This window comes from Lissotriton vulgaris, unplaced genomic scaffold (assembly GCF_964263255.1).
Source record: "Lissotriton vulgaris unplaced genomic scaffold, aLisVul1.2 SCAFFOLD_533, whole genome shotgun sequence".
Lineage (NCBI taxonomy): Eukaryota > Metazoa > Chordata > Amphibia > Caudata > Salamandridae > Lissotriton > Lissotriton vulgaris.
The window spans coordinates 925806-952839 of record NW_028242897.1 but is presented as its reverse complement, the minus strand read 5'-3'; the positions used below and the strand labels follow the sequence as shown (position 1 = coordinate 952839).

General features: G+C 45.7%; 1 protein-coding gene across 1 annotated transcript in view; it reads left to right on the top strand.

The window, feature by feature from the left end:
- Positions 1–27034, top strand: part of LOC147668782 (uncharacterized) — a 156897-nt gene that overhangs the window by 14929 nt on the left and 114934 nt on the right. Inside the window, exon 2 of the mRNA XM_086948434.1 lies at positions 9483–9683. Coding sequence (XP_086804560.1) covers positions 9494–9683 — 190 coding nt within the window. The 5' untranslated portion in view covers positions 9483–9493. The remainder of the gene's footprint in view (positions 1–9482; positions 9684–27034) is intronic.

Genomic DNA, 27034 nt, shown 5'->3' with positions numbered 1-27034 from the left:
CATTGTTCTGTGAAGGGAAGTTTGTTCTGTGATGTAACCATTGCGCTTGGGTATGGCGCAGCCCCGCGGTGCTCATGACGGCTCCCGGCCATCATGAGTTACGGTAGGCGTGTGCTCATGACTGCTTGGACTCGTCAGAACTCCGCCCACTGATTAATTTGCCCGCATAAGGGGAATTACTCGCATGGGGGCGGAGTGGCAACGTTCTGACAGCTCCAGGCTGTCATGAGCACACGACTACCGTGACTCATGGCGGCCTGAAGTGGAGGCAGGCCGGGCACAATGCTGTTTCCCCTCCATTACTTCCCCCTCCTCCTCGCCTCTTTCGGTCTCAACTGCCACCAGGAGGGCACGCGCCACACCCCTGGTCACCGCGAATTGCTCAGTCTTCTCAAGAAGCCAGGCGCACACATGTATTGTTGAAACCCAAGCCTTGTGATGAATTTTTAAATTAAAGAAGTGTTTAGTTTTGGCACACCAACAGTGCTATACAAACCAAGTTTAGTTCTAGTTCTGAGGGGGTAGAGTGGTTCTTGTCGCAAAGCACGCCTTGTATGGGCGCCCTTCCAAAATGATTTTCCTCAGAATGAGGCCATGTTGTCCACTCCAGAGTCACCCCTTTGACTTCTACTCTTCTTGTAACCTCAGGAATGCTACTCACTGTACAGACGGCCATGTTTGTGCCCCTCAGGTGATAACGTGTATTTCTCTGTAACTACACACATGTTTTAGCTGTTCATTGACTTTATGTTGCAAATCGACACAGTATCACATTCTGCAGGGAGGCCTCATCATTTTGCGTTATCCCCTGTAACACACCCATGTCATTAAACGAATGACCATATTTCCATACCTACTCCTTAATAAAACGCACGTTAAAGAACACGGCGGACCACATATGAAGTCTTGCAGTCTATTTTTTACTATCGTGTTTATCTGGAAATCTGCCTCGTTTAGGAGTCAGGTACTGCTAGGGATACATCTATTATTATTGTACGTGCAGTGGTACCAGAGCCAAGGGTCTGAAGGGCACCCTAATTCTGAAGCTAGTTTACTACCTAAGGGAGTGGTATTTTCCTTACTTGTATGAGGGCTCCATAGCTAGTGGGATGAAGGGGGCCCTCTTTAAGGACTGGTCGTGGGGCCTTGAGGGTTGGAGGCCCCATCCCCGTAGGGGCTGCAGGGACTTGACCCAGAAGGAGTCTGTGGGGCCAGTGTTACACCTCAGTCTAAGGAAAATCAGAAATCGCCCAATTTCTTACTGTTTAGGCCAATTTATTTTTTATGTTCTTGATTTTATGTCGGGGAAAGGCAGGTCATTCCAAAAAGTGCCCTCACACACCCTGAAGGATGTCATGCTTCAACATTGGGCCTGCTCCTCGTCGGGCCGGCGCCGCAATGCCCATTGGGCACCCACGAAGGGGCTCTTTGGCGGAAATCTTTTGTTGATGAAGCCCTAGGGTGAGTGCGGGTGTGTGGGCTAGGTAGTGCGGTGAGTGTGGAGATTAAAATAGGCCTAGAGCAACCACTAACTACTAGTGTTTTTATTCCCAGGGATCATTAGCCTAACTGAAAATTGGGCTAGTGTGGTGCATAGGGTCGACATGTTTCATGCCAAAGAAGCAACCTAAGGGGTCTGGTGACACTTCATCAGGACCAAAAAGGGATATGATAGTACTCTAGCACTACAGCAATACTAGTTCAAGGATTCGTATAGTTGGCTAGTAACCAGATGCAGTTGGGTAAACCAGGTCTAATTTACCCCGAGGAAGAAGACCCCTAGGTAAATGAGGCTTTGCTGACGGGATTACAGAGCTCTTCGTTGCTCTGATGGCAAGGAGGCGATGCAAATAGCTTCAGTCCTACCCTGCCATCAGAGCAACAAAGTGCTCTGTAACCTCTTCCGCGCTAGCAAAGTATTCTAAATGTAGTCAATTTTTCCCACCGGCTTGGTGGAGAAGAAAATTCTACTGCAAGGGCAGAGGCAGAATCCACCACCAAACTCTAAATCAAGCCGTGAATCAAACTCGGAATGTATTCCATTTCTCTGCTGTTCTTTCACACAGTTTGCTGGCTTTGGAAAACAGCGGTTTTAAGTAAATTGTCCTCAGTAACATAAGTTGTAATACTTACACTATAAGTAAGTAATTAAGTAATAATTTTATTGTTTAGTTAATTAAAACCATAACAATTTGAGCATACAATAAATAAAATACACCCGATTTCAAAGTTAAAAAAAGACTTAACTTCTCGATAGCATAATAACACTATAACCCTAGCTCTTCAGTGAGTGTCTACTGCTCTCACCACTTGACCTTGACTACAGTTTCACTGGGATTAAGTGGGCTTACTTTCATCTTTCGTGACTCACCCAAGTATTTTAGTTTTAAGCATGGTTCTGAACAGCAGAGCCTTCGTTTTGTAACCAGTGGCATTACGGGTGCCTCTGACCATTAGGAAGGTGTCAAACTTTCTGCAAAGCTAACCTGCCAAGCATTCTTCATTTACTTAGAGCATTGAAATGCCTAGAGCTCCACCAATGAGAAAGGAGCGATAGAAGGCCAATAATGGATGGTATAAGTCTTCTGCTCCAGAATTCCAATGTTTCTTTGTAACCCTCAGTACTTCGCATGCTTTATATTGTATGACAAAAATATTGCATCCACTTAATCAAGCTAACCATCACCTAACAAGGTAAGTGTAGGTTATAACATATGCTAAGCCTGAATGGGGGGATTATTAGTTATATGTGGCTATTCTGTAAATGACGATGTAAAGTGATCCTTGATTCAAAATTTGATCTATATTTTGAAATGTCAATAGAAATTATACTTTAGAACAAGGTAAGTGTAGGGAAGTTGATGGAGTTACAAATCGAAATTATATACTTACCTTGACGATGTAGCGGTAGGTAATGTAGTGGAAGCACTATTTCAGAAGGTTGATAATATTGACCTCAATATAGTGTCAGACAATCCAGTTATTGGCAAATTTCAGAATAATAGAAAAATTGAGAAGCTGAACTCACCTAAGCAAGACTGAGTGACATGTGCCGTGCCTCATATCCGTATTTTTAGTACTTAGTAAAATATAATAAATAACCGTCCCAGATATATAAAAAACATCAAAATATTGCTAATAACACTTTGGATATTTACTTTGGATAAAAAGGCTTCTCTAGATCAGGATCGTTATTGAAGGGTCAGTAAGCCGTGAGTGTGTTGCCACAACACACACATTTGAGCTTCTGTGACTGTCACCATCAACTAACTCTTCCTTCTACAACTAGCTTTCTCCTCTCTGTATACTCCGTCAGAAGATCATCAGGCTCCTCTGCATTACCAACTGCAGGTGCTACATCTGTCACTCATTATGTCTGCAATAAACACTATGCACCCCCAAACATAACCATTAACAAACATCCCAATATGTTCTTCACAAGGCATCAACATTCAATAAACACCAAAAGCATCATTAGAAAATTAAATCTGCAGTGGCACGGCCAGACCACGAATAAAGAGCTCCCACATCATATCCAATTCTTGCCACATAGAACATAGTAAATCAACACACGCTTCCAACCAAATATACAGGCTTGTTTGTAATCACCCAAACACTTTGGGCCAGATGTAGGCCGTTACCGACCGGTAAATGGCCATGGAGATGTAAGGGGATAAAAAACATGCATTTTCTGTAATTTTACCGAATCGGTAATTTTACCGATTCTGTAAAATTACAGAATTGGTAAAATTACCGATTCTGTATATTTTACCGAATCAGTAAATATACAGGTCGGTAAAATTACCGAAAATGCATGTTTGGTATGTAGGTGCCAATTTTAACATTGACACAGGGCTTTGAAAATCGGTATTTTACCATGCAATACAATTGCATGGTAAAATACCGATTCAGGTGTACATACACATCTGTGCATGTACACCTGTGCCATGTGGCACACATACATGCCCTAAGGGACATAAGCCTAAAACAGGGGTGCCAGAGGGTGTCAAAGTGACACCCCCTGCACCCTTGCAAAATTCGGTATTTACCGATTCGGTAAATACCGAATTGGTATTTGATTTTGAATCCTATTGAATACCGATTTTTACAGATTCGGTAAAATTTACTGAATTGGTACCTACATTAGAAATACCTATTCTTAATTACCGAATCTGTAAAATTCGGTAATTAAGAGTCGGTATTTCTGATTTTGCTACATCTGGCCCTTTGAGAGCTACAATATGGCACAGGTGGTAGGTGCGTGCTATGCAAATAATGGGTAACATATTATATGCACTGTAACACCTACCTAGAAGTATACTTTGACTCTTGCCCCCATAATTGATTCCAGTTACTACTTAGATCAACCACAAAGACACTGCAGTACTAACTGTTCTCGATACCAAACACACCACCTTCATTGATCCACCAGCAGTAACATGCACAGGATGTAGCAAATGGATAATCAAAATAAATCCCTCACGTCCTAACCCTCCTTGTAGTGTCCCACCATAATACAGAGTTTTAAATATCATCCCAAAAAAATATTGCACACAAAACAATGATTACAACAATATTGTGAATTTAAGTAAATCGAAGGAAGTCAAGATTTGCTATTCACAACTCCGCATCTACATACCTTGCAGCTATATCTTCATCGCTCCTATCTTCACAATATTGTGGCAGTCAGTATTCTTGATGCAATATTTTTGTAGGACAATAAATATCTTCAAGGTTCATAGATGTGGGGTGAAGAGTATCAAATCTATACTTGTCTTTACGGTATAGTGATAGCTGATGTTCTGGATGCAGTATTTTTGTAGGAGAGTATTTTTGTTGTCAATATTGTTACAAAGCGCCCCGCAATGATGCACACACATCCTAAAGCACACCTCCCTTACAGTAAGTGGCTTGTTCTGTTTGCATATTATTATACTCTAATAATCCCAAGACTCCAGACAAAGAAAGCTTTTTTAGAGATCTTGACTCAAATCTGGATTCTGTTCCACTATCTACCCCTCGCATGTCCTCTTTAATTTCAAAGCTAACATGAATAAATATCCACTAACCACTATCTTCCACCAGATTCTGACTAGCGACTGACTCTTCAGTCCCCACCCACTCTCCTATATACCTTCTCTCTTCAATACCCACTCTGCTTCAAATTAACTTCTTCATCTCACCTCTCTCATAAAACAGATTTCCATATTTTAAGTAACCGGCATGTTGCTTGTTCCACCAGTCTCCTTTACCTTCAGTTAATAAAACTACTAGCATCATTGTCTAGAAGAGGAGTCTCCAACCTTTTCTGTAATAAGGGATACTTATGAGCAATGAGAATTATCCTGACCTACTAATAGTGGTATAACATTCACAAGATTACATTAGCGGCTCGTTCATCAGGCACAGCTGCAAGCAGTAATGCAAACAAGCATTTACAATGCAATGGTCTCGGTATTGTTAAAGTTAGAGCTATTGGCATTGCTCATGACATTATTTTTATTTATGTTTTTGTTTTTAAAACATATAAATAAATGGCATTGTCATTTACAATGCCAATGGCTTAATCTCTCGCAAATGCGAGGCCTATTGCATTTGCACCCACACACAGAGCCACACACACAAAGCCACCCACACACACATACAGAGCCAACCACACAGTCATTCACATAGAGCCACCCACACACACACAGAGCCACCTACACACACACACAGAGCCCAACACACACACACAGAGCCCAAAACACACACACAGAGCCCAACACACACACAGAGAGCCCAACACACATACACAGACATCCCTCAGTCTAAGTCAGCCACACGCCCATCTCTGCCCAGTAACGCCCCAGGGAACATAGGCAAGAAAAAAACGATCAGAAGCAGGGAACAATCAGAAGCAGGGAACAGAAGCAAAAAAAAAACCAATCAGAAGCAGGGAACAGAGGCAAGAAAAAAACCGATCAGAAGCATGGAACAGAGGCAAGAAAATCGAGCAAAAGCAGGGAACAGAGGCCACAGAGCCACACACATAGACACACAGAGCCCCACACACAGACAAAGAGCCCCCCACACAGACAAACAGAGCCCCACACACAGACACACAGAGCCCCACACACAGACACACAGAGCCCCACACACAGAGCCCCCCCACACACACACACAGAGCCACACACACACATATAGAGCCCCCCACACACACACAGAGCCCAACACACACACACAGAGCCCAACACACACACACAGAGCCCAACACACACACACACACAGAGCCCCACACACAGACACACAGAGCCCCACACACACACACAGAGCCCCCCCACACACAGAGCCCAGCACACACAGAGACATCCCTCAGACTAGGTCAGCCACACGCCCATCTTTGCCCAGTAACGCCCCAGGGAACAGAGGCAAGAAAAAACAAGCAGCTCCCCCCAAAATAAAAGTTTTACAAAAACCAAGAAAAAACGAAATTCAACAAAGGCAAAAGGCAACTAGCCAGCGCCGGACTTACTAGTTTTTCCAATGCCTGCTATAGAGTGATACAAGTCTAAGAGTAGCTTTATCCGGACTTGTACAACTGCCTGGGTCTCCGGACACCAATCAACCGCCACACTGATGGCAATTTGTAACAGACCTAATTGTGAAAATTAAGCATACCAATCCAGATATGACTGTTTCCACAACACATCAAAGGAGGTGAAGCAGAAATGCCTCGGAGAAACCACGATCATTTTCCGGATTGAGGGGGCGTGTTTTTCGTCCTCTCCTCTTCCCATTGGCTGGAATGTAAAATTTCAGCCAATGGGAAGAGGAGAGAAAGAACCTAAAATAACACGCCCCTCAATCCCAAAAACACGGGGCTTAAACGGACAGACGCCCCTCTCCTCCAATGGCTGGCCTCCGTTTAGGAAGCCAGCCAATGGAGAAGAGGGGCGGGTTCAAGCCCCCTACTCTAAGACATAAGATCTCGCCAGCGAGACTGCGCAAGCGCAGCCTACGCAGGCCGAGACCTAAAAAGGATTTGCTATTGAGGAAAGCCTCTTAGTGCATAATTTATGACAGCTTAGCTACAATGCCCTTGGCACACAGTTAATACTACGGGCCAGATTCACAAAAGTAATCTGAGACAAAATCCTAACTATACAACTTTCGGTATTCACAAAGGGCGTTTAGGAGTAGTAAAGTTAGGATTTGTCTCAGTTAAACTTAAGACCAAAACTTAAACTTAAGACCAAGCTTTGTCTCAGTTAAACCTAAGTTTTAGTTATAAGTTAAACTTAAGACCAAAACTTAAGTTTAACTGAGACAAAATCCTAACTTTACTACTCCTAAATGCGCGTTGTGAATACAGAAAGTCGTAAAGTTAGAATTTTGTCTCAGATTACTTTTGTGAATCGGGCCCTGCATATCCAATGCCTTCTCATTTATCAATGAAAAATCAGCCTTAAATATCTTTTGAAAATTCAGCTATTTTAGTCCAAACTTGAGCTTACGAGTCATGAAAATACACACATTTTATTAGAATTTTGCTATGCATGTATGAATTCAACCAAACCAAAGTTTCTAGTTTAGTAAACTGGGCTGCACACAGGAGAGCTACTTACAGGTAGCTGGAGAGCCACCAGTAGCTCATGAGCTACTCTTTAATGAAGTCTCGTCAGGGGTCTTCAAATATCTTACCTTCCTCTTGATCGGCTCCCTTTTCATTGGCTCCTACATAGAATGCTTTTAATCTGTGGTTGTACTATAGCCGCAGTCCGTGCAGGTAAGAGCGGTGGGGCAGGGTCGGGGTGGGATTTCGACTGACGGCGATGAGGGAAAATGTATTATCTATTACATTTTCCCTCGTGGTCGTCTGTGAAATACCGCCCCCCACCCAACCCAGCCCCACGCTCTTACCTGTACGGGCCACGACTGTTGTACTACCTTCGTTAAAGGAATGTGGGCATAACCCTCCCTTACCATCTTATTTCTGCCCATCACCTTAGCTACAATATATAATGCATGGTGATCCTGCACAGAATCACAACAAAAGTGTCCCTGACATGTTGAAACAAAACTCCTAGCATGTCAGAGTCATATTGTATCATTTAATGATAGTTTAAAATAAAATTGAACTATAAAAATACTTAAAAATGTCACAGTAAAAGCAACAATAAAAATAGCAGTAAATATAATGGTTAAAAACAGGTATACATCAACATCTTACCTACGATTATTTCACAATTCATCATAACTTCACCAAATCCAATACCCTATGGTAATCGATCTGTCCTGCTATCTATTACATTTTTGCCTCACTGATCATACTATGTAATTGCATTTATATAGCGCTTACTACTCCAGGCGAGGCATCAAAGAACTTACTCTGGAACTCAAACAGGATTAGTGGTGAATTACTAGACGGTGGTCCCCCAATTCAAACAGGGCAACTCGATAACCTTTTATAGTACTATTAGAGATTTTAAACTCTCAGTCTGTGGATATCTACTAAGTGAAAGGTTTTTATATTTTGCTATCCGCAACAGAGACTAGTTTACAGTGGGTGTATTTTCAGAATCTTAATAAACCGAGTGCTACCTGCTGGATTTTTTACATGGTGGTATTCTTGTGAGGGGAATATCCTTGTTGTCTTGAAGAAAGTGGTTTCATATTTCATAAACCTTAGAAAAACACGTTGACGCATACTGCGTGTTAGATTTGAGGCACAGTTGATCACATTAGAAAATAAATTGATTTCTGCTATGTGGCGTTTTTACTGATTCTTACAAATTTGCCCGAATTATTGACATATGTATGTTTTCTCTCCTTTACATTATTTCATTCATGTAGTCTTTATGTATATATACATGTTATGTCTTCTTTTTATATTAATGACATTTCAAACTCATGAAACAATTGCAATTATTTGTGATACATTGATGGGAAAAAAGTTTTAAATTGGAGATATAAAGATTTGAGTTACTGTGCAGCAATCGACTCATTCAAGACTGGACGTGTGAATGTGAGGTGATTGGATGTCTGTATGTTCAGTTAACTGAATATAAGTGGTTCCAAATGGAGTTATTTACGACTGGAAAGTCTATTGTGGTGTTCTGTCCCTTTGGATTGTGGGGCTCCTCTCTCTGCATTTGAGGTACTGGAAATGTAACTTTCCTTGGAGGTACATTTGGCAGCATGGGCCCCAAAGTGACTGCCGGGAGACTGGTGGGAGTCACCTCTGGGGAGACGATAGGGAATGGGGTAAAGGGAAAATTCTTACATCAATGAAGAAAAGCTTTCAGCGTGGTGTACCATCCTCTACAGGTGTAGGATTGGTGTTTCCTTCACTGGTGACTGGGCAGTGTGACCACCAAGTGTAAATGACCCACAGAGTCTTCATCGTTTTAAGACTATTGGCCACTATTTACCACTGCAGTTTGTTTCGCATAAAGATATGGTCAGCAGGGGTGATTTGACATAAAATCATGTCTGTTTTTAAGCCTTCGCAGAGATGCATCGGTCGAACACACAGGGGCAGGCCACGGATAAGCAATGGGAGATCGGTCGACGCGATGACCGGCGGACAGACGTCAGGCTCTCCCATGGCCTGCAAGACATCGAGGAGGCCCGGAGGTATCACATCAACAGCATGGCCTGGGAGAAGAAGCGTGTGCAGCAGGACCTACTGAGAATTAGGCAAGGTGAGGTGACGTGCTTCCCTGAGGGGAGGAGATAGGGAACAGAGGAGCGGGCTGCTGCTGCTCAGAGAGGGATTGTGGTCGCATGAGCTGGGGGAGGGGCGTGGGGGGGTGGAGATAAAGACATGCGTCAACCTACTGTTGGTCACTGAGAAACCCTCAACTCGGGGTGGGCAGAGGGGAGAGAGAGGGAGAAGGGGTTGGGCTGCTGTTGGTCTGGGAGGGACTGAGGGCCTTATAGCAGCCGGGATTGCGTAGAAGGGGTGACTGCGGCTGCCCGCGGTGCACACAGTGGGCCCTGTCGCTGGGACCCCTCCTTGGGAGTTCCTCCTAGGTCCAGCTAGACGTAAGGATAGATGCAGCCAATTTGAAACTAACCCTTCCCTGGGACGGGTTGAAGTCATACTCGCCCATTTTAATGATATTTTGAAATTCTTCTTCGACCAACTCAAGTAAATAAGGTTGGACTGCTCTTTTAAATAGAACTTTTTGTGACACTCCATGGAATCCTCAGTCCTGATGATGACTGTGTAACTCTACAGTGGTCAAAACGCCATTGACACTTACGTGGCCATAAAACTAACGAAGGACACATTCATTTTGTAAATGTTGGTTCTTTATTGTAACGTGTATTTTTCGTTTGCCACCTGTCTGGTTTGTGATATGTATTGTTTGTAAACCAGCATACTGTATTGAGCGCTATTATCTTAACCTCTTCGCCGCTAATGACAAGGGTAACTCGTCATGGACTTTCCATTGATTTCAATGGAAATTACATAAAAGAAGTAAAATAGCCTTAGCAGTAAAGGGGTTAATTGTTTTATATATAATACATTTGTGATAATCTTTCAGAAATTGTCTTTTGCATATGGGCATTCTTTTTCTTTACTCTTTCTATATTGCTGCTTATCTGCCCTGTCTGTGTTCTGTGTTGGTGTGTAAATATTTTATTTCTAAACAAATTGCTTCTTGAACCATTGTTAGGATTATACACCGACTGCCCCTGGTTCAGGTGTGTTGGGCTACCCCTGTGGTTGGTAATGAGCTTAAAAAAGATGCCACACTGTTAGACCAAATATTAGTAGATCACAAATAATGGCCCCCATTGTTGCCGAAGGAAGAATGGTTCCCTTAGGTGGGCGGCAAAGGAGGGCGATTCAGTTACCGCTGAGTCAGGACTTAAAGACCTTCCAGGGAAGGCAGAGAGGGAAGAGTTAACAGCATCACTCTTTTCCTAGTTGTCTAAAATACAGCATTTCAGACTTCAGTTCTTGTCTGAGTGCTGCAGATAGATATTTTGGAGTTTTTAATGTCGGTGTATTCCGCTATATACATTTTTTACTTGTTTCTTATCTTGAATTTTGGTGCCAGAGGTGACCTTACCTCACTTTAACACCTGTGTTTTGGTGTGTGGTCTTGCAATCTGTTTGCCTCTTTGCTTTTCTGTCCGCTGTGGGATCTATCTAGCTGCACCATGATACCACCAGTACAGTGTCACCTTAAGGATTTTGGGGGGAGGTGGACGAAAAAAGATTTTGGGGGATCCTGTTTGGAATATGTTTGAATTGTAGTACTCCCATCTGTTTGCTCATTCAATCCCTATGTTGCCTAACAATATTTTGAATTATATGTTAAAGTTGAAGATACAGAAGTGAGATAGAAAGTTCACTTTCCCCGAGGAGCCCATTGGAAGGGCCATTGCCCACTTTGCCCATGCCTCAAAACGTCTCTGCCCCATCCCAGGTGTGTGGAATCTAGGACCCGACGCTATTTCATTGGCACCAGATGCTGTATGAAACTAGAGAACATGCTGCATTTCCGGACCACTATTCAGATGTTTTGCTGATCACCTTTAAGCTAACACAGACATCCCTGACAGAAATACCCTAGTGGACAAAGAAAGTAAGTAAACATAAAGAACGGACAATTTCTATTGGCTCCAGTGCGGGGGTTTCCGCCTATTTTCGCATTTTTGGGTTATTTGACCTTTCCTACCCTGGCCAACACCCGGCTCAAAAGCTCAGCAGTTTCTTTTCATGGCTGCTAGTGCCTCGCTACTAATACCTTTATGAGCGCCTGCCATCCCCAGATAAGTGACTGGATAGTTATTTTGTCTTTCTTTAGATACTGCGGATAGCCAAGTTTCACCAGAAGCCATGCACCGCTGCATCCTGGCTAGTAACAGCAAGTCTTGGTGCTAGCCAGGGGGACAATGACCAGTAGACTGGTTTTGATTTGTTGTGGTCCAATCTGGATGTTACCAGGGGACTACCCCACTGTGTCCCGGGGTATCACCTGTATACCAGTTGTTACCGATTCCGCTGTAACTACAACAAGAGATATTGGGTTGTGTTGTATTGTATTGTAATTGCATTTATATCGCTGTGCTTACTATTCGTGATGAGGCGTTGAAGCGTTTTTTCTGCGAGTAGCACGCTATTCCGAAAGGATTGGTGGTGAATTAGTATGGTAGTAGGAAGGAATCCCGGCGGTGACCGCCGGGATTCCTTCCTGAACGGTCGCTCCCCCACGCTCTCCTGCTAGATTCTTTGATTGACTACACCTGCATCGCAGCTGAAGCCCTTTGCACCCGAGTATTCCTGACCGCGCCTGGTATCGTTGACATTGAAAGATTTATCGCGCTTTGAAGCTCTTGCTCGCGCAGCGCTGTGAGAACATTATTTCACTTAATTGAATTGTGCTTTGTTGCACTTTTAATTGTCTGCATCACGCTTTGTGCCACACTGACTGCGAAGTTAACCGCGTTGATCACAGCTTCTGCATTAGCGCTTTGTAGCTGATTGTCGCTTGGCGCTTTTGAAACCTGGTTGTACAATTTTGCTTGGCGCTCTGTGTGTTTATTACTTGCACTTCATAGCTGTGTTGTGCTTTCAACGTTGGTACTTTTGTAAGAGGCGCTTTGGCAGAGGTATTCTGCTGGAGTTAAGAGCCTTTGGCTGCCTGTTGACGAGCATTGTGCTGTGCCCTGCTTTTACTTTCATTTTTGCCATCCATTTTGTGTTTTCCTCTCCCCTGACCCGCCTCTCTGATCCCGCCTCCCAGCTGACCCTTCCACGCTCCGCCCCCTCCACCATCCATTTAAGCCAGATGGTCCCACGCGCAGCGTCCACGCGCTACGGCCGCGCCGAAGGTGCGCCAAAGGTAAGCCCGTCTACGCCCGTCCGCGCCTGGACCGCGCCCAGTGCCAGACCCCCTGGTTCATTCATTATCCCGCCCACTCGCCTCACTTACGATGCCGCCACCCTCTTAGCCCTTAACTCCGGCCGCTCCCTTAACTGCGTCCAAGCCGCTCCTGGACACACCCATGGTCCCTTCTCATGCTACTCCTGCAAGTTCGACGGCTCCAATACCAACTCCTCATCCACCAACGTGCCACAGAGACCCGACACCAACCACCTAAAATGCATCCTGCTCAACACCCGCTCCATCCACAGACATGCCATCGACCTTTGGAATCTTCTAGACACCACCTCACCAGATGTCGCCTTCCTAACAGAAACATGGATGAATGCCTCATCAGCCCCAGACATCACCATTACCATCCCTGAAGGATACAAGATTATCCGCAAGGACCGCGTCAAGCATACAGGAGGCGGCATCGCCATCGTCCACAAGAATTCCATTCATATCACAACCAGCTCAGATGACAACCTTGCCAGTGCCGAGCACCTTCACTTCCAGATCCACACCGACCCCAAAACCACACTCAGAGGCACCCTTCTCTACCAACCCCCGGGCCCTCGGGCGAAATTCAATGACGATATCGCTGACTTCATCACCACACACGCCCTCCCCTCCGAGGACTACATCTTATTGGGAGACCTCAACTTTCACCTGGAAAAGAGCAATGACAACAGCACCACCACCCTTCTGGACAACCTCGCAAACCTTGGACTTAAACAACTCGTCACGTCCCCCACCCACATTGCAGGTCACACACTCGACCCTATCTTCACCTCTAGCAACTACGTCTCTTTCAGCCACACCACAGCTCTTCACTGGACGGACCACAGCTGCGTTCACTTTTTCTTCAATAAGCCCACAGTTCACCACCACCCTCAATCCACCCTACATAGAAATTGGAACAAAATCACCATCGACCAGATCTCTTCATCGCTCCTCCAAACCCCTCCTGTCCACTCCTCTAACCCCGACCAAGCAGCCATTAACCTCACTCAATGGCTATCCAAAAGCGCCGACATCCTAGCACCGTTGAAAAAACATCAAAACAAACTAAACAGCAAGAAGGCCTCCTGGTTCAACGATGATCTTAAGAAATCCAAGAAACTCTGCCGCTCCCTCGAGAAAGCATGGAAAAAAGACCCAAACTCCAACACCAGAGACGCCTTCAAAAACGCCAACCGCATACACCACCAACTAATCCGGTCTGCCAAGAAAGCCGCCTTCAAAGACCGTCTAGATAACAACGCCCACAATAGCAAGGAGTTATTCAACATCGTCAAAGAATTCACCAACCCATCAGCAAACTCCAACGACATCACCCCCTCTCAAGCCCTCTGCGACTCCCTAGCCTCCTTCTTCCACAACAAAATTGCAGACATCCACAACAGCTTCGACAACCGACCCGAAGACCTACCCACCCATTCTTCTGCAGGACCTTCTCCCCCCTCGAACATCCTTAACATTTGGAACCCAATCTCCACTGAGGACACCATCCGCCTGATGAACTCCATCCACTCAGGATCCCCAACTGACCCATACCCTCACCACATCTTCAACAAAGCAGACTCCATCATAGCACCACACCTCCGAGACGTCATCAACTGCTCCCTCAACTCCGCCACCTTCCCGGAAAGCTGGAAACACGCAGAACTCAGCGCTCTCCTGAAAAAACCCACAGCTGACCCCACCAAACTCAAAAACTACCGCCCCATCTCGCTCCTTCCTTTCCCGGCCAAAGTCATTGAGAAAGCTGTCAACAACCAGCTTGCCGCCTTTCTCGAAAGCAACAAATCCCTCGACCCCTCACAGTCCGGATTCCGAGCCAAACACAGCACTGAGACCGCACTCATCGCAGCAACAGACGACATCCGAACCCTACTGGACAACGGAGAAACAGTCGCCCTCATCCTCCTTGACCTCTCCCCGGCATTCGACACAGTCTGCCATAGCACCCTATTACAGCGCCTCAGTAACATCGGAATCCAAGGAAAAGCACTGGATTGGATCACCTCCTTCCTCACCGGTAGAACTCAGAGAGTCAGACTCCCTCCTTTCAAATCAGAGCCCTCTGAAGTCATCTGCGGCGTGCCGCAAGGATCATCACTCAGCCCCACCCTCTTCAACATATACATGAGCCCCCTCGCAGCCATCGTTCGCCAACACAATCTCAACATCATCTCCTACGCTGACGACACCCAACTGATCCTCTCACTTACCAAGAACCCCAACACCGCTAAAAACAACTTACACGAAGGAATGAAAAAAGTAGCCGAGTGGATGAAACACAGCCGTCTGAAACTGAACTCAGACAAAACAGAAGTCCTTATCTTAGGAACCTCCCCCTCCACCTGGGATGACTCTTGGTGGCCAGAGGCCCTTGGAAAAGCACCCATCCCGACGGACCACGCACGGAACTTGGGCGTCATCCTGGACTCCTCACTCTCAATGACCAGACAAGTCAACGCTGTCTCTTCTTCCTGCTTCAACATTCTTCGTATGCTTAAAAAAACTTTTCGCTGGATCCCTACCGAAACTAGAAAAACGGTCACTCACGCACTTGTTACGAGTCGCCTGGACTACGGAAACACCCTATACGCCGGTTCCACCGCAAAACTCCAGAAAAAACTCCAACGCATCCAGAACGCCTCAGCCAGGCTCATACTTGATATCCCGCGTAAAGATCACATCTCTGGTCACCTGAAAAATCTCCATTCGCTACATGTGAATAAGAGAATTACCTTCCGCCTACTAACTCACGCACACAAAGCACTTTACGATCTCGGACCCGAATGCCTCAACACACGAATGTCTTTCTACACCCCCTCCCGTCAACTACGTTCCTCCAACCAAGCCCTGGCCACTGTTCCCCGCATCAACAAAGCCACCATGGGAGGTAGATCCTTCTCCTACCTGGCAGCCAAAACCTGGAACTCTCTCCCCACTCACCTTCGGCTTACTCAGAACCACCTAGCATTCAGAAAGCAACTTAAAACTTGGATATTCGACAAGTAATTTTCCCCTTCCTCAAGCGCCTTGAGACCCTATGGGTATGTAGTGCGCTATATAAATTTTTGACTTGACTTGACTTGACTATAGTGAAAAACAAAAGTAATACCAGTAGTGGATATCTTAGTCAGTTATTTGGATTGAGAAGGATAGTGGAGGGATAGAAGAGGGAAAAAGGTTTGCATTTATATAGCGCTTACTACCCCTGACGAGGTGTCAAAGCGCTTTTTCATTGAGTAGCACTCTACTCCAGGACCCATAAAGGATTAGTGGTGAATTAGTATAGTAAAATATGAATGTAATTTGAGTGGTGGATATGCTAGACGGTTATTTGGAATGAGAAGGAAGAGGGAAGGGTCTAGAAATGTATTTGATTTTTTTGGGAGTTTAAAGCCTTAGGAGGGGGCTTGGGGTGAGTGAAGGGGAGGTGGAGGGGAGTTTGTATAGGGAAATATGAAATTAATATGAGGCGTGGACATATTATTCTGCTTTTTGGATTCAAGAGAAATATTGAATACTCTGCACTCACATCTGACATTACCCCTATCGATGACTGGATGCCAAGACATCTGTAGCTATATGCCTGCAACACTGAAATCGTGACCTGTGGATCTCTGATGCAAATAATGCCAAACACTGGTCCTCAGTGAACTGTGCAGCCCACCCACACAAGCCCCTACCGAGAAAGGTTCTTGGAGTCACCTTGGGCTCTGTCCTCAGCTTTGAACCCAGTCAACACTGGAGCGAGGGCCTCCTTTAATCCCCTGAGAACACTCAGGAGAATATTCCTTTAACTTTTTTTTGTCAAGAAGCCGATAGAGTGCCACTTGATCTGAAGCCAGTCTCTACTTCCCCCTAAACTCTGAGATGACCTTGAGAGCTACAGCCTCGACCCCAAAACCAGGGAAGAGAGGAAGCACTGGTCATCATTTGCAGATGGTCCTGAATGAGATTTTCCTTAAAGACTCAGACTGCAAGTCTATATAAAAAGATAACAATTATAGTGTATTAAGTATTCATAGTCGAGACCCAGTTGAATATTTAAGTAGTTTCTCACTCGCCTCCTGGAAGGTGTAGGCTTTGTCTAGCTCATGGAAGACCAGAAACCAACATTGATCCTGCAGGAGGTGCAGGGGAGTCTAGAATAAAGCGCAGTCTGACCAAAGACGGAAGCACAGGCCGTGCACCGGTAAGGAACCCTTGAGAGCCCAAAGGGAAGAAAACAACAAGGTGAGTGGAATGCAAAGGCCGGGCGCAAACTATTATGGCAAGTGGGATTCCAGTGTAAACACAGAAAGTTGCACGGCATTGGCCAAAGTAAATCTGCATTCGTTATACTGTCACTGTCCAAGACGATCCGGAAGTGACCTAGCAAAGTCGATGCATAAAACGAGGTCTTTTTAGTGCATATGCATGTCCTTAGACTCTTCCCTTCCAGATGTCATGCCCCTATCACCCACCTTCTACAGGAATCCCTTATCCTAGTGAAGTTCACTTGTCCCTTACTCCGCATAATGGTACTATGCAGTCATTTTTGTGAAACCCTGTATCTTAGTTGGATGTCTTAGCAGGAACCGTTTACGGTTCCCTCAGGGAGCAAAACACTGCAGAGACACCTTTCGGTTGATGGCTTCATGGTACAAACAATAAGAGTTTTCCCTCACCTGGTTCAGGTGACCACTGCCCTTGTTCTCTGTCGTCCAGACTATGCCATCTACCTCTACCCGGGTGTGCCTGAATATCTGCTCTGTAGACTACGACAAAGACAATACATTGCAGCAAAACTTCATCTCCAGGAATGGACCACATCAGCCCAATGATCCATAAACTATCTTAGCTACCTGCAACCAAGAGAATCTATTTTAATGTCCTCTCCGTCATCCAATGGTCATGCCATGGAAGGTGTCCTTGTTTCTTCCAGTGGAAGACACATTCTTCTATCTTCGCTCATTCGTCTAGATGAAATCACGACATTTGGAGGCCCATAATTCTCTGTTCAGGCAGTTAAAGCTTTAAGGTTCATTTGGGTCTACAACGGGAACCTTCATGATTATCTATGGTTTGGTAGTCATGATTATTCCTATACACATGAACACGATGCCCTATTGTTAATATGACATCACTGTTAGCAAATGAGTAATGTCACCTCTTCCCTCTTACTCCATCACCTCTCACCCTTTACCCATTTCCCCCTAATAAGCACATTGTCCCCTTCCTTTCATCTCAAAGGGTTGAATCCTGCACCTGTCCCCAAAGTCCTAAGGGTTGTGCAGTTGTGTCATCAGAAAAACTAGCATTTTTTTCTAGCAAATGCAGCTGTGAGTAATGGTGAAAAACAAGACAGGTGTTCTGCTTGGCAGTGGCTGCAACTGTTAAATTGGGGAAAGGGTGGAAAGATGGGTTAGTCTACTACCGCTAAGAAAGGCCCTAGTTTGCCCGGCTGAGAGGGGGGTTGTGGGTGCATGGTAAAGAAAGGGTTGGTTTGCCTCCGCTCAGAAGGAGCCTGAGTCCTCTCTACTCAGAGAGTGGACGGCAAGGAGCTGTGGCAGAAGGGAAAGAAAATCCTATTGCTAGTCGGTTGGTGCCCTTGATGCCCTCAGTTGAAGAAGTAGAATAGAAGGGCGAGCATACAGTTTTCCACCCCTTTCCTTGAGACCCTTTGGGATGTCTCAGATGCTTTTGTGAGTTGTCTTGTAGCTTTATTGACAAGGATTATTTTCCAATGCTTGCTCTGGTACAGTTACAGTAAAGATGGAGACCATATGATATCTGCATCTATTGCCAAGACCATTGGAAATATGTGGTTCTGTGGTTGCTAAAATTTCCACATAATTATGCATTTATGATACTTGGCACATACTCCTGTTGCTTGAATATGAATTTACCTATGAAAAAAATGAAAGATGAGGTGTTTGGTAAAACAGGAATAGTTGTTTAATTATTCACAGTGGCCGGGAGATCAGGCGACAGAGTCTGGGTCTGAAGTAGGGCCGACCTGGGAACGAAAACCGGCCCTGGGAAAGTGCTCGGCCAGCCCCCCGGGTGTTTGGGGATGTGGCCGAACTGTTTGCCAGGGACAGTTTCGGCTATTTTTGTTACAGGGGTTGCTATTGCAGCTCTGCTGCAAAAAGGCCCTGTAACAAAAATGGCCCCCCAGGGGCCCAACCCCGGCCCCCACCCTGGAGGCCCACCGGCGAAATGCCCAGTGCCCGCTACAGCCAGTCCGGCCCTGGTCTAAAGACTGTCTTGAAGCACATTGGTTTTGGCCCGCATTTTATACTTTCCATTTAGCATCATAAAACAATTTATGCATTCCTTTGGTGACACAAGTTTGGGCCTAATCACGGGCCATAAATCAGGGGTTTGATAAGAAGTGCAGGTGGGCCTCGTCCTTGTGTGAACATACTGAAGGGCCAGTGGGTATGTGTCCAGATGTCTGGCATAAAGAGTGCATGATCACTGTGTGTAATGTGCATGCTGTGTTCTGTTTAGTTGTGTGTTCCTGAGTGTGGCATCTGATTTTATGTTTTTTTTGAGAATGTGCACCCCTCTGAACAAACATGTTTTATTGGGGCCAATTTCCTGAGACCATTGTGGTGTGGCTGCCTATCTGTGGGGTCGATCTGGGTTTTCCTGTTCATACATTTGTCTAAGGGATATGTGTCCCCCCACCTGTGATCTGTCAATCAGTTGCTTCAGGCCCAGGTTGCAGAGCCTGCCTAACCACGTATTTGTGACACGGGGGTGATGGGGTAGGTCACATCGGGTAAATTCAACAACGGAGATGCAAGTCGTTTTTATATGTACATATATCATGGTGTACATCAACATCGTATTGTCCAACGTTAACATTCCACCACCTGCTGCATAATTTGCAGATTTTAACAAAAGTTTCTAGCTCAGATGGATCAACAGTCACTAAACACTAGCACCACACGTGGTGCTGCACAGTGGTAGATTCTTTGCAAATGTTAGCTGGTTACTCTTCAATTGCGGATATCTGTAGTCAAGGGTTAAATTGGTACTAACGATTAAATTGTAACTTTTGCCCAGACTGTATTAATATGTGCTGAAATGTCAAAATAGCTAAATACTTTCCCAGATTGTTTCAGACTGTGCCACATAATTTTATTTTTGTTGCTGCATAATTAAGTTAACCATGATTTATAATTAAGGCTTCCGGTTATATGGTATTTATTTTTTTAACATTTCCATCTGTATTTATCCATATTCATTTTTTTACAAATTTTAGCTGTAATTATCCATATTTATTTTGCGTTTACTGAAAAAGTTCAGTGGAAACGAGTCTATTTCCACATTCATTTAACCAATAAATGTGCTCTCATACTTGAATGCCTGACAGATTTCAATGATATGAACACCCACAGATTATAAATCAATGCACTTATATGAAAGCAGGCATATTTTACAATTAACCTCATGGATTTCTACTGCTGTTTGAGCCTCTTTAGTAAAAATGCCTTCATGTTTTTTAACCCCCTTGCTGTCTATCTGCACAGCTATTGGCCTGGTAGTCACAACTGACTGTATATAGAATCACTCAAACAACAACCCAATTTCCATTTTTATCACCATTTAAAAATGAATACAGACAAAAAAAGAAATGTTTTTCTGTCTGCATTTATCTGTAAAAATCAGTAAGAATGGAAAATCGGGAGCCTTATTTATAATGTGTTCCTTCGTCGCTGCATAATTCCAATGAAACTGAGCAGATGTGCCCCATATCTTTGTAAACATGGAGCACTTCTTCTCTTTCCTTTTCACACAACACAGCACAGCAACTCTGCTTGTTGCCCTGCATTGCATGAAAGATTGGTAAATATGCCCCTCAGTCTTTATACACAGTTGACTACTACAGGTTTGCCACTTCAAAGCACTGATGATGATGAGAAATGTAAAAAGCACGACTAATACCCTGTGGTGTCTAGGCGCTACCTGTAGTGCATTCAGTACAGAGGAGGTAAGCCAATTAAACCGAGAACAGCCAGGTTTCGAGGCCTTTCCTAAATTTAACGAGACTATTTTTTTTCAGTGTGATGAGCAAGGAATTCCACAGGCTTGCCGTTGTGGCTGTAAAGCTCTTGCCACCCCAACTTACCTTACTGATTCTGGGTACAGTCAGGTTTCTTGATGAGGCCGATCTAAGGGCTCTGGCAGGGGAGTAAGGTTTAAGAAATTTCATCAGTTGTGATGGCCCAATGTTATTAAGGAATTTAAAAGGGATACATAGTGATTTAAATTGTATCCTCTTAACCTCTAGAAGCCGGTGGAGTCTATTCAGGGCTAGGGAAACTGAGACAAACTTGTGGATGCTCAACAGTATCTAGCCGCTGCATTCTGGGCCATTTGAAGTTTGTTAATGCTACGGCATGGAGCACTGGAGAAGAGGGCATTGTAATAATCAAGTCTTGATGAAATCAATACTGAAACCACCGTCTTCCTTAAGTTCATCAGTATTACCAGGAGGACTTTCCTCAAAATCTTCAGAATGAAGAAGCATGCAGATGTGGTGGTATTGATATGATTTTCAAAGGTAAGCTTTGGGTCAAAGAGGACACCTAGATTTTTGGCCTTATGTGCTGGCACTGTAAATCACTTCTTCTAATCTTATCCTAACTGAACATTATTACGTCTGAAGGTTGAAAAGCTGACTGGACGATCAAGGATTTTACACACTTGACATGCAGATTTCCCACATGTGAGACAATCGGTTCTGCCCATCTAATCAGCCCAGATTTTTCTCTTTTTTTATACCTGGATTTTGATCATTCACCGTGGGGGAGCCTTATAGCTTTTGACTCACCTCCGATAAACTTATTGTAAATAGACTGCGTGTTTACCACTAGTATCCAACTTTTATGATAAGGCTGCAGTGGAGCAGCAAGGGTAGGAAGGCACTTGGCTGGTTACACATGAACACGTAGTCACATAAGTGTACACACGTGTGAGGGCTGTGTGTAGGAGACTCCTGTTGTGCACACCAGCCCAGTAACTACGCACAGGTAGCTGCCTGCAGAGGAAAGTCTGCAGGGTTGGATTTTGACCTGGGCTAGGCCTCATAATGTTAGTGCATACTCATAGGGAAAGTCACAATGCCCTTATATGCAGTGACACCCCATTAGACACTTATGTGGAATACACCTATGGAGAAGCCTTAGAGTGCAGCTTCACTTCATTTTGATCTACAGAGACCAGTGAAACCTCGTATTGAGATGTAACCTGTGTGGGAAAATCAATTCTGTAAGTGTCAAAAAGATATCTGTGCAGCTTATGGGTCGTTCAGGAATGTCATATTTGTCTGGCTCAGCTCGGGATCAAAGCCCAGGGCTTTTGTCTTCCAGCTGTGCTAAGTTAATTACCCTTCTCTCCAGCAGCAGGAACAAAGGCCTTCCACCACAAAGGGAGCAATTAACAGTACTTAACTTAGCTCCCAAGGAGGAAAGGGTGGGGATGAAGGATTTGCATCAATCATTCAGCTGTCACACTGTGCCAGGGACCTACCTGCCCAAGCCCACTAAACAAAAGTGGGAGCCCAGACCTTAGGAGTCAACACAGGAAGAAGATTTGCTGGGTAAGGACCTGGCAGTGATGTCAGCGAGGGGCGGGGCTGAGTCTCCAAAGCAGGTGTGTCTAGTTTCTCCTCGGTGGTACAAAAGGGGGTGGTGATGGACGGAGCATCTGAATCAATCAAACACTCACACCCAGTCAAAAGATCTGGGTTTAATCCATCACCGTTCTTAGCCCACTCTGCCACCCCAGTTCAGACATGGCCATGCAAATCAGTCTGACCCTGTGCCTCATGGGAACAGTCCAGCCCGAACTGCCAAGCCATGTCTTCCCTGGACCGGAAACAAGCTTCCGAGGACCGGTTTCTGGCATTACAGCCGTCTTCAGCCCGGCTTGCTTGAATCCAGTGGCAAAGTGAGTAAGGGACTCACGTCTGAGCATACCCTGCCACACTTATGGCGACCAAAAGCGGTACAAAAGGGGGTGGTGATGGACGGAGCATCTGAATCAATCAAACACTCACACCCAGTCAAAAGATCTGGGTTTAATCCATCACCGTTCTTCAGCCCACTCTGCCACCCCAGTTCAGACATGGCCATGCAAATCAGTCTGACCCTGTGCCTCATGGGAACAGTCCAGCCCGAACTGTGTGGCAGGGTATGCTCAGACGTGAGTCCCATGCTCACTTTGCCACTGGATTCAAGCAATCTGGGCTGAGGACGGCTGTAATGCCAGAAACCGGTCCTCGGAAGCTTGTTTCCGGTCCAGGGAAGACATGGCTTGGCAGTTCGGGCTGGACTGTTCCCATGAGGCACAGGGTCAGACTGATTTGCATATGGCCATGTCTGAACTGGGGTGGCAGAGTGGGCTAAAGAACGGTGATGGATTAAACCCAGATCTTTTGCCTGGGTGTTAGTGTTTGATTGATTCAGATGCTCCGTCCATCACCACCCCCTTTTATACCGCTTTTGGCTGCCATAAGTGTGGCAGGGTATGCTCAGACGTGAGTCCCTTGCTCACTTTGCCACTGCATTCAAGCAAGCCGGGCTGAAGACGGCTGTAATGCCAGAAACCGGTCCTCGGAAGCTTGTTTCCGGTCCAGGGAAGACATAGCTTGGCAGTTCGGGCTGGACTGTTCCCATGAGGCACAGGGTCAGACTGATTTGCATTGGCCATGTCTGAACTGGGGTGGCAGAGTGGGCTAAAGAACGGTGATGGATTAAACCCAGATCTTTTGACTGGGTGTGAATGTTTGATTGATTCAGATGCTCCCTCCATCACCACCCCCTTTTGTACCGCTTTTGGCCACCATAAGTGTGGCAGGGTATGCTCAGACGTGAGTCACTTGCTCACTTTGCCACTGGATTCAAGCAAGCCGGGCTGAAGACGGCTGTAATGCCAGAAACCGGTCCTCGGAAGCTTGTTTCCGGTCCAGGGAAGACATGGCTTGGCAGTTTGGGCTGGACTGTTCCCATGAGGCACAGGGTCAGACTGATTTGCATATGGCCATGTCTGAACTGGGGTGGCAGAGTGGGCTAAAGAATGGTGATGGATTAAACCCAGATCTTTTGACTGGGTGTGAGTGTTTGATTGATTCAGATGCTCCGTCCATCACCACCCCCTTTGTACCGCTTTTGGCCGCCATAAGTGTGGCAGGGTATGTTCAGACGTGAGTCACTTGCTCACTTTGCCACTGGATTCAAGCAAGCCGGGCTGAAGACGGTTGTAATGCCAGAAACCGGTCCTCGGAAGCTTGTTTCCGGTCCAGGGAAGACATGGCTTGGCAGTTTGGGCTGGACTGTTCCCATGAGGCACAGGGTCAGACTGATTTGCATATGGCTATGTCTGAACTGGGGTGGCAGAGTGGGCTAAAGAACGGTGATGGATTAAACCCAGATCTTTTGACTGGGTGTGAGTGTTTGATTGATTCAGATGCTCCGTCCATCACCACCCCCTTTTGTACCGCTTTTGGCCGCCATAAGTGTGGCAGGGTATGCTCAGACATGAGTCACTTGCTCACTTTGCCACTGGATTCAAGCAAGCCGGGCTGAAGATGGCTGTAATGCCAGAAACCGGTCCTCGGAAGCTTGTTTCCGGTCCAGGGAAGACATGGCTTGGCAGTTCGGGCTGGACTGTTCCCATGAGGCACAGGGTCAGACTGATTTGCATATGGCCATGTCTGAACTGGGGTGGCAGAGTGGGCTTAAGAACGGTGATGGATTAAACCCAGATCTTTTGACTGGGTGTGAGTGTTTGATTGATTCAGATGCTCCGTCCATCACCACGCCCTTTTGTACCGTTAGTGTCTCCTCGGTGACACCATTTTGAAAGGTTCCAGCTGGATGTGCAGGAAGGTTGGGACAGGGGCAGGGAGGTGTATTGGCACCCCAAGACAGGCCAGAAGGGCCTCACTGCTAGAACTCCTGTCCCCACTGAAAAAGTCTTACGCAAAGGAGAGAGCTCCCTTGGTTGTGATTTCCTTCTGAACACTGGGACTGGGAGCAGCCTCCATAGACCACTGGAAGGACGAGGCTCTTGATGCCATTCGAACTAAGGACTCTAACTTCAGTTGACTCCGCCCCCTGAGGACTAATTGGGAGAAAAACTTGGCTTCTTTGCCAAAGGAGAGAGGGGCATAGAGGAAACCAAGGAGAAAGGCTTGTGCAGTGAACCAGAGAAAAAGTCACCCTGCAAAGTTTGTTGCCTTTGAGGCCATGAGGCCTAAGGAAAGTGTTCCAAGGGCCTAGGGCTCACCACTTGGAGTTAAACAAACCTAAATAAATGTAAAAAGGCCCAGCAGGCCTGGGATATCAGCATGAGAAGGATTCTGACCTTTGAACCCCATTTTGATCTTAAAGCAAATGGATCTCTCCTGCCCAGTTGTTCTAAACCCCTAGGCTGGCCAGGGCCCAAGGGTCACAGAAGGAGAAGTCTTCAAGTTTACAGGCTGGGCGGGGGCCCCCTCCCCAGCATTCTCAGGGTCTGGGTACCCCAACACCCGGACCAGTTTCTTGACTGGGGGACGCCCGCCCCCAACTTCAGTCCCCTGATGGCGGTGATTACGCCATCAAGTGTTCCCCGAGTGAGGAGTAGAGAAGGAGGGGCCCAGGACCCGATCCCTGGGCCCGAAACGAAGAAGTGATTGGGGGAGCACCTCCATGCTCCCCCAGTAGTGCCTGGCCCGCCCCGCTCCCCGTGCCCATGTCTGGGGGAGTAGAAGGCCACCACAACCACCAGCACCTTGCCCGCAGGAGCGGGCAGAGCAGAAGAGGCAGCACAAAGGAGAGCTGCAAGTGTGGGAAGCCAGTGTGGGCAGCCAGAGGTGGGCTCCCTGGTCTGCCCCGCATCATAGGCCAGAGGAGCACCCCATAATGCCCTGCGGGGCTTTATCATTTGGCACAGTTGTTCCCCTTGTGGTGGCCCCAGGACGGCACGGCGACCACCAACAATGCCCAAAATAGTGCAGAGGAGCAGCAGGAATAGCTCAGCCTCCCCCCAAAGGATTTATGAAGGACTAACCCTAGGTTGGGTAGGACTCAAAAAAAGGGCCAACCCTGATTTTTAAAGCTCTCTCAAGGCTGTAGCATGTGCACTTCAGCTGGGAGTGCAGCGCCCCAATAGGGAGAAGTCTATGGCTGTAAATACTAAGCACTGAAGGTGTCTAAAGAGAGTACACAGTGTACAATGCTCTCTAGGGGTGATATCTATGGTTACATGTGTTGTGATCAAAATGTGATGTCCTCTAGGACCTGTTTTAATAATTGCATTTTCAGTGCTTCAAAGATCAAAGTACATATGCTTTATTACCAGTAATATGTGCAGTACTTCATAGTTATATTTGAATATTGCATTCACTCCTAAGATGGTGAGTTTTGACATGTGGTTTGGTGAACGTGACCACTTTAGGGGTCAGAGGTGATTACTCAGTGTCATCCAAAAGGTATTTCCATCAGCCTTAAGTATATTTGGTACATTACTGTGTAGTATTGAGTAGTGTGTGTGTGTGTGTCATAATGTACTTTTCCTTTTTTTAAAGAAAAGCACAGACTGGACAATCATTTATTGAGTGTTAATATTGCATGGCAACAAATTGTGATTACTAGCCCACACCACCCACCTTGGGTCGGCCTAGGACTGCTCTGCTACCCTGAGAGAGTCAATCGCTACAATGTGGTGTTTGGTTCCCAGTGGAAGGCAAATGCGGACCCATAACATGTGCAGGCCAAACAACTAACGACCCATTCCCTTACAACACAGTTTGCTTCAGAAGATGCATGAAACCACTGAGTAATATTACCACTAAAAGCACATTGATTCAACTCCATTGTTTTTACCTACTGTCTAATTGTGTGGCATCTTTGTTTCTCTACAAGGGATCTAGCTAAGAAATAAAAAGAAAACTTTTTAATTGAAGCTATTTTAGGAGTCAGTTTCTATTTAAGGCTGAATGCTTTTAGGTGTAAGGAAGAAACCTCAAGCCAGAACTGAAACTGGTTCCATTTACCATGTGTCTAGTATCTTCTAAAAAGTTGGTGACAAACATTTACTAAACTTTCCCCAAAGCAGCCAGAAGTGTGATAGGCTGATAAATGGCAGGATCAACCTGATTTACATTG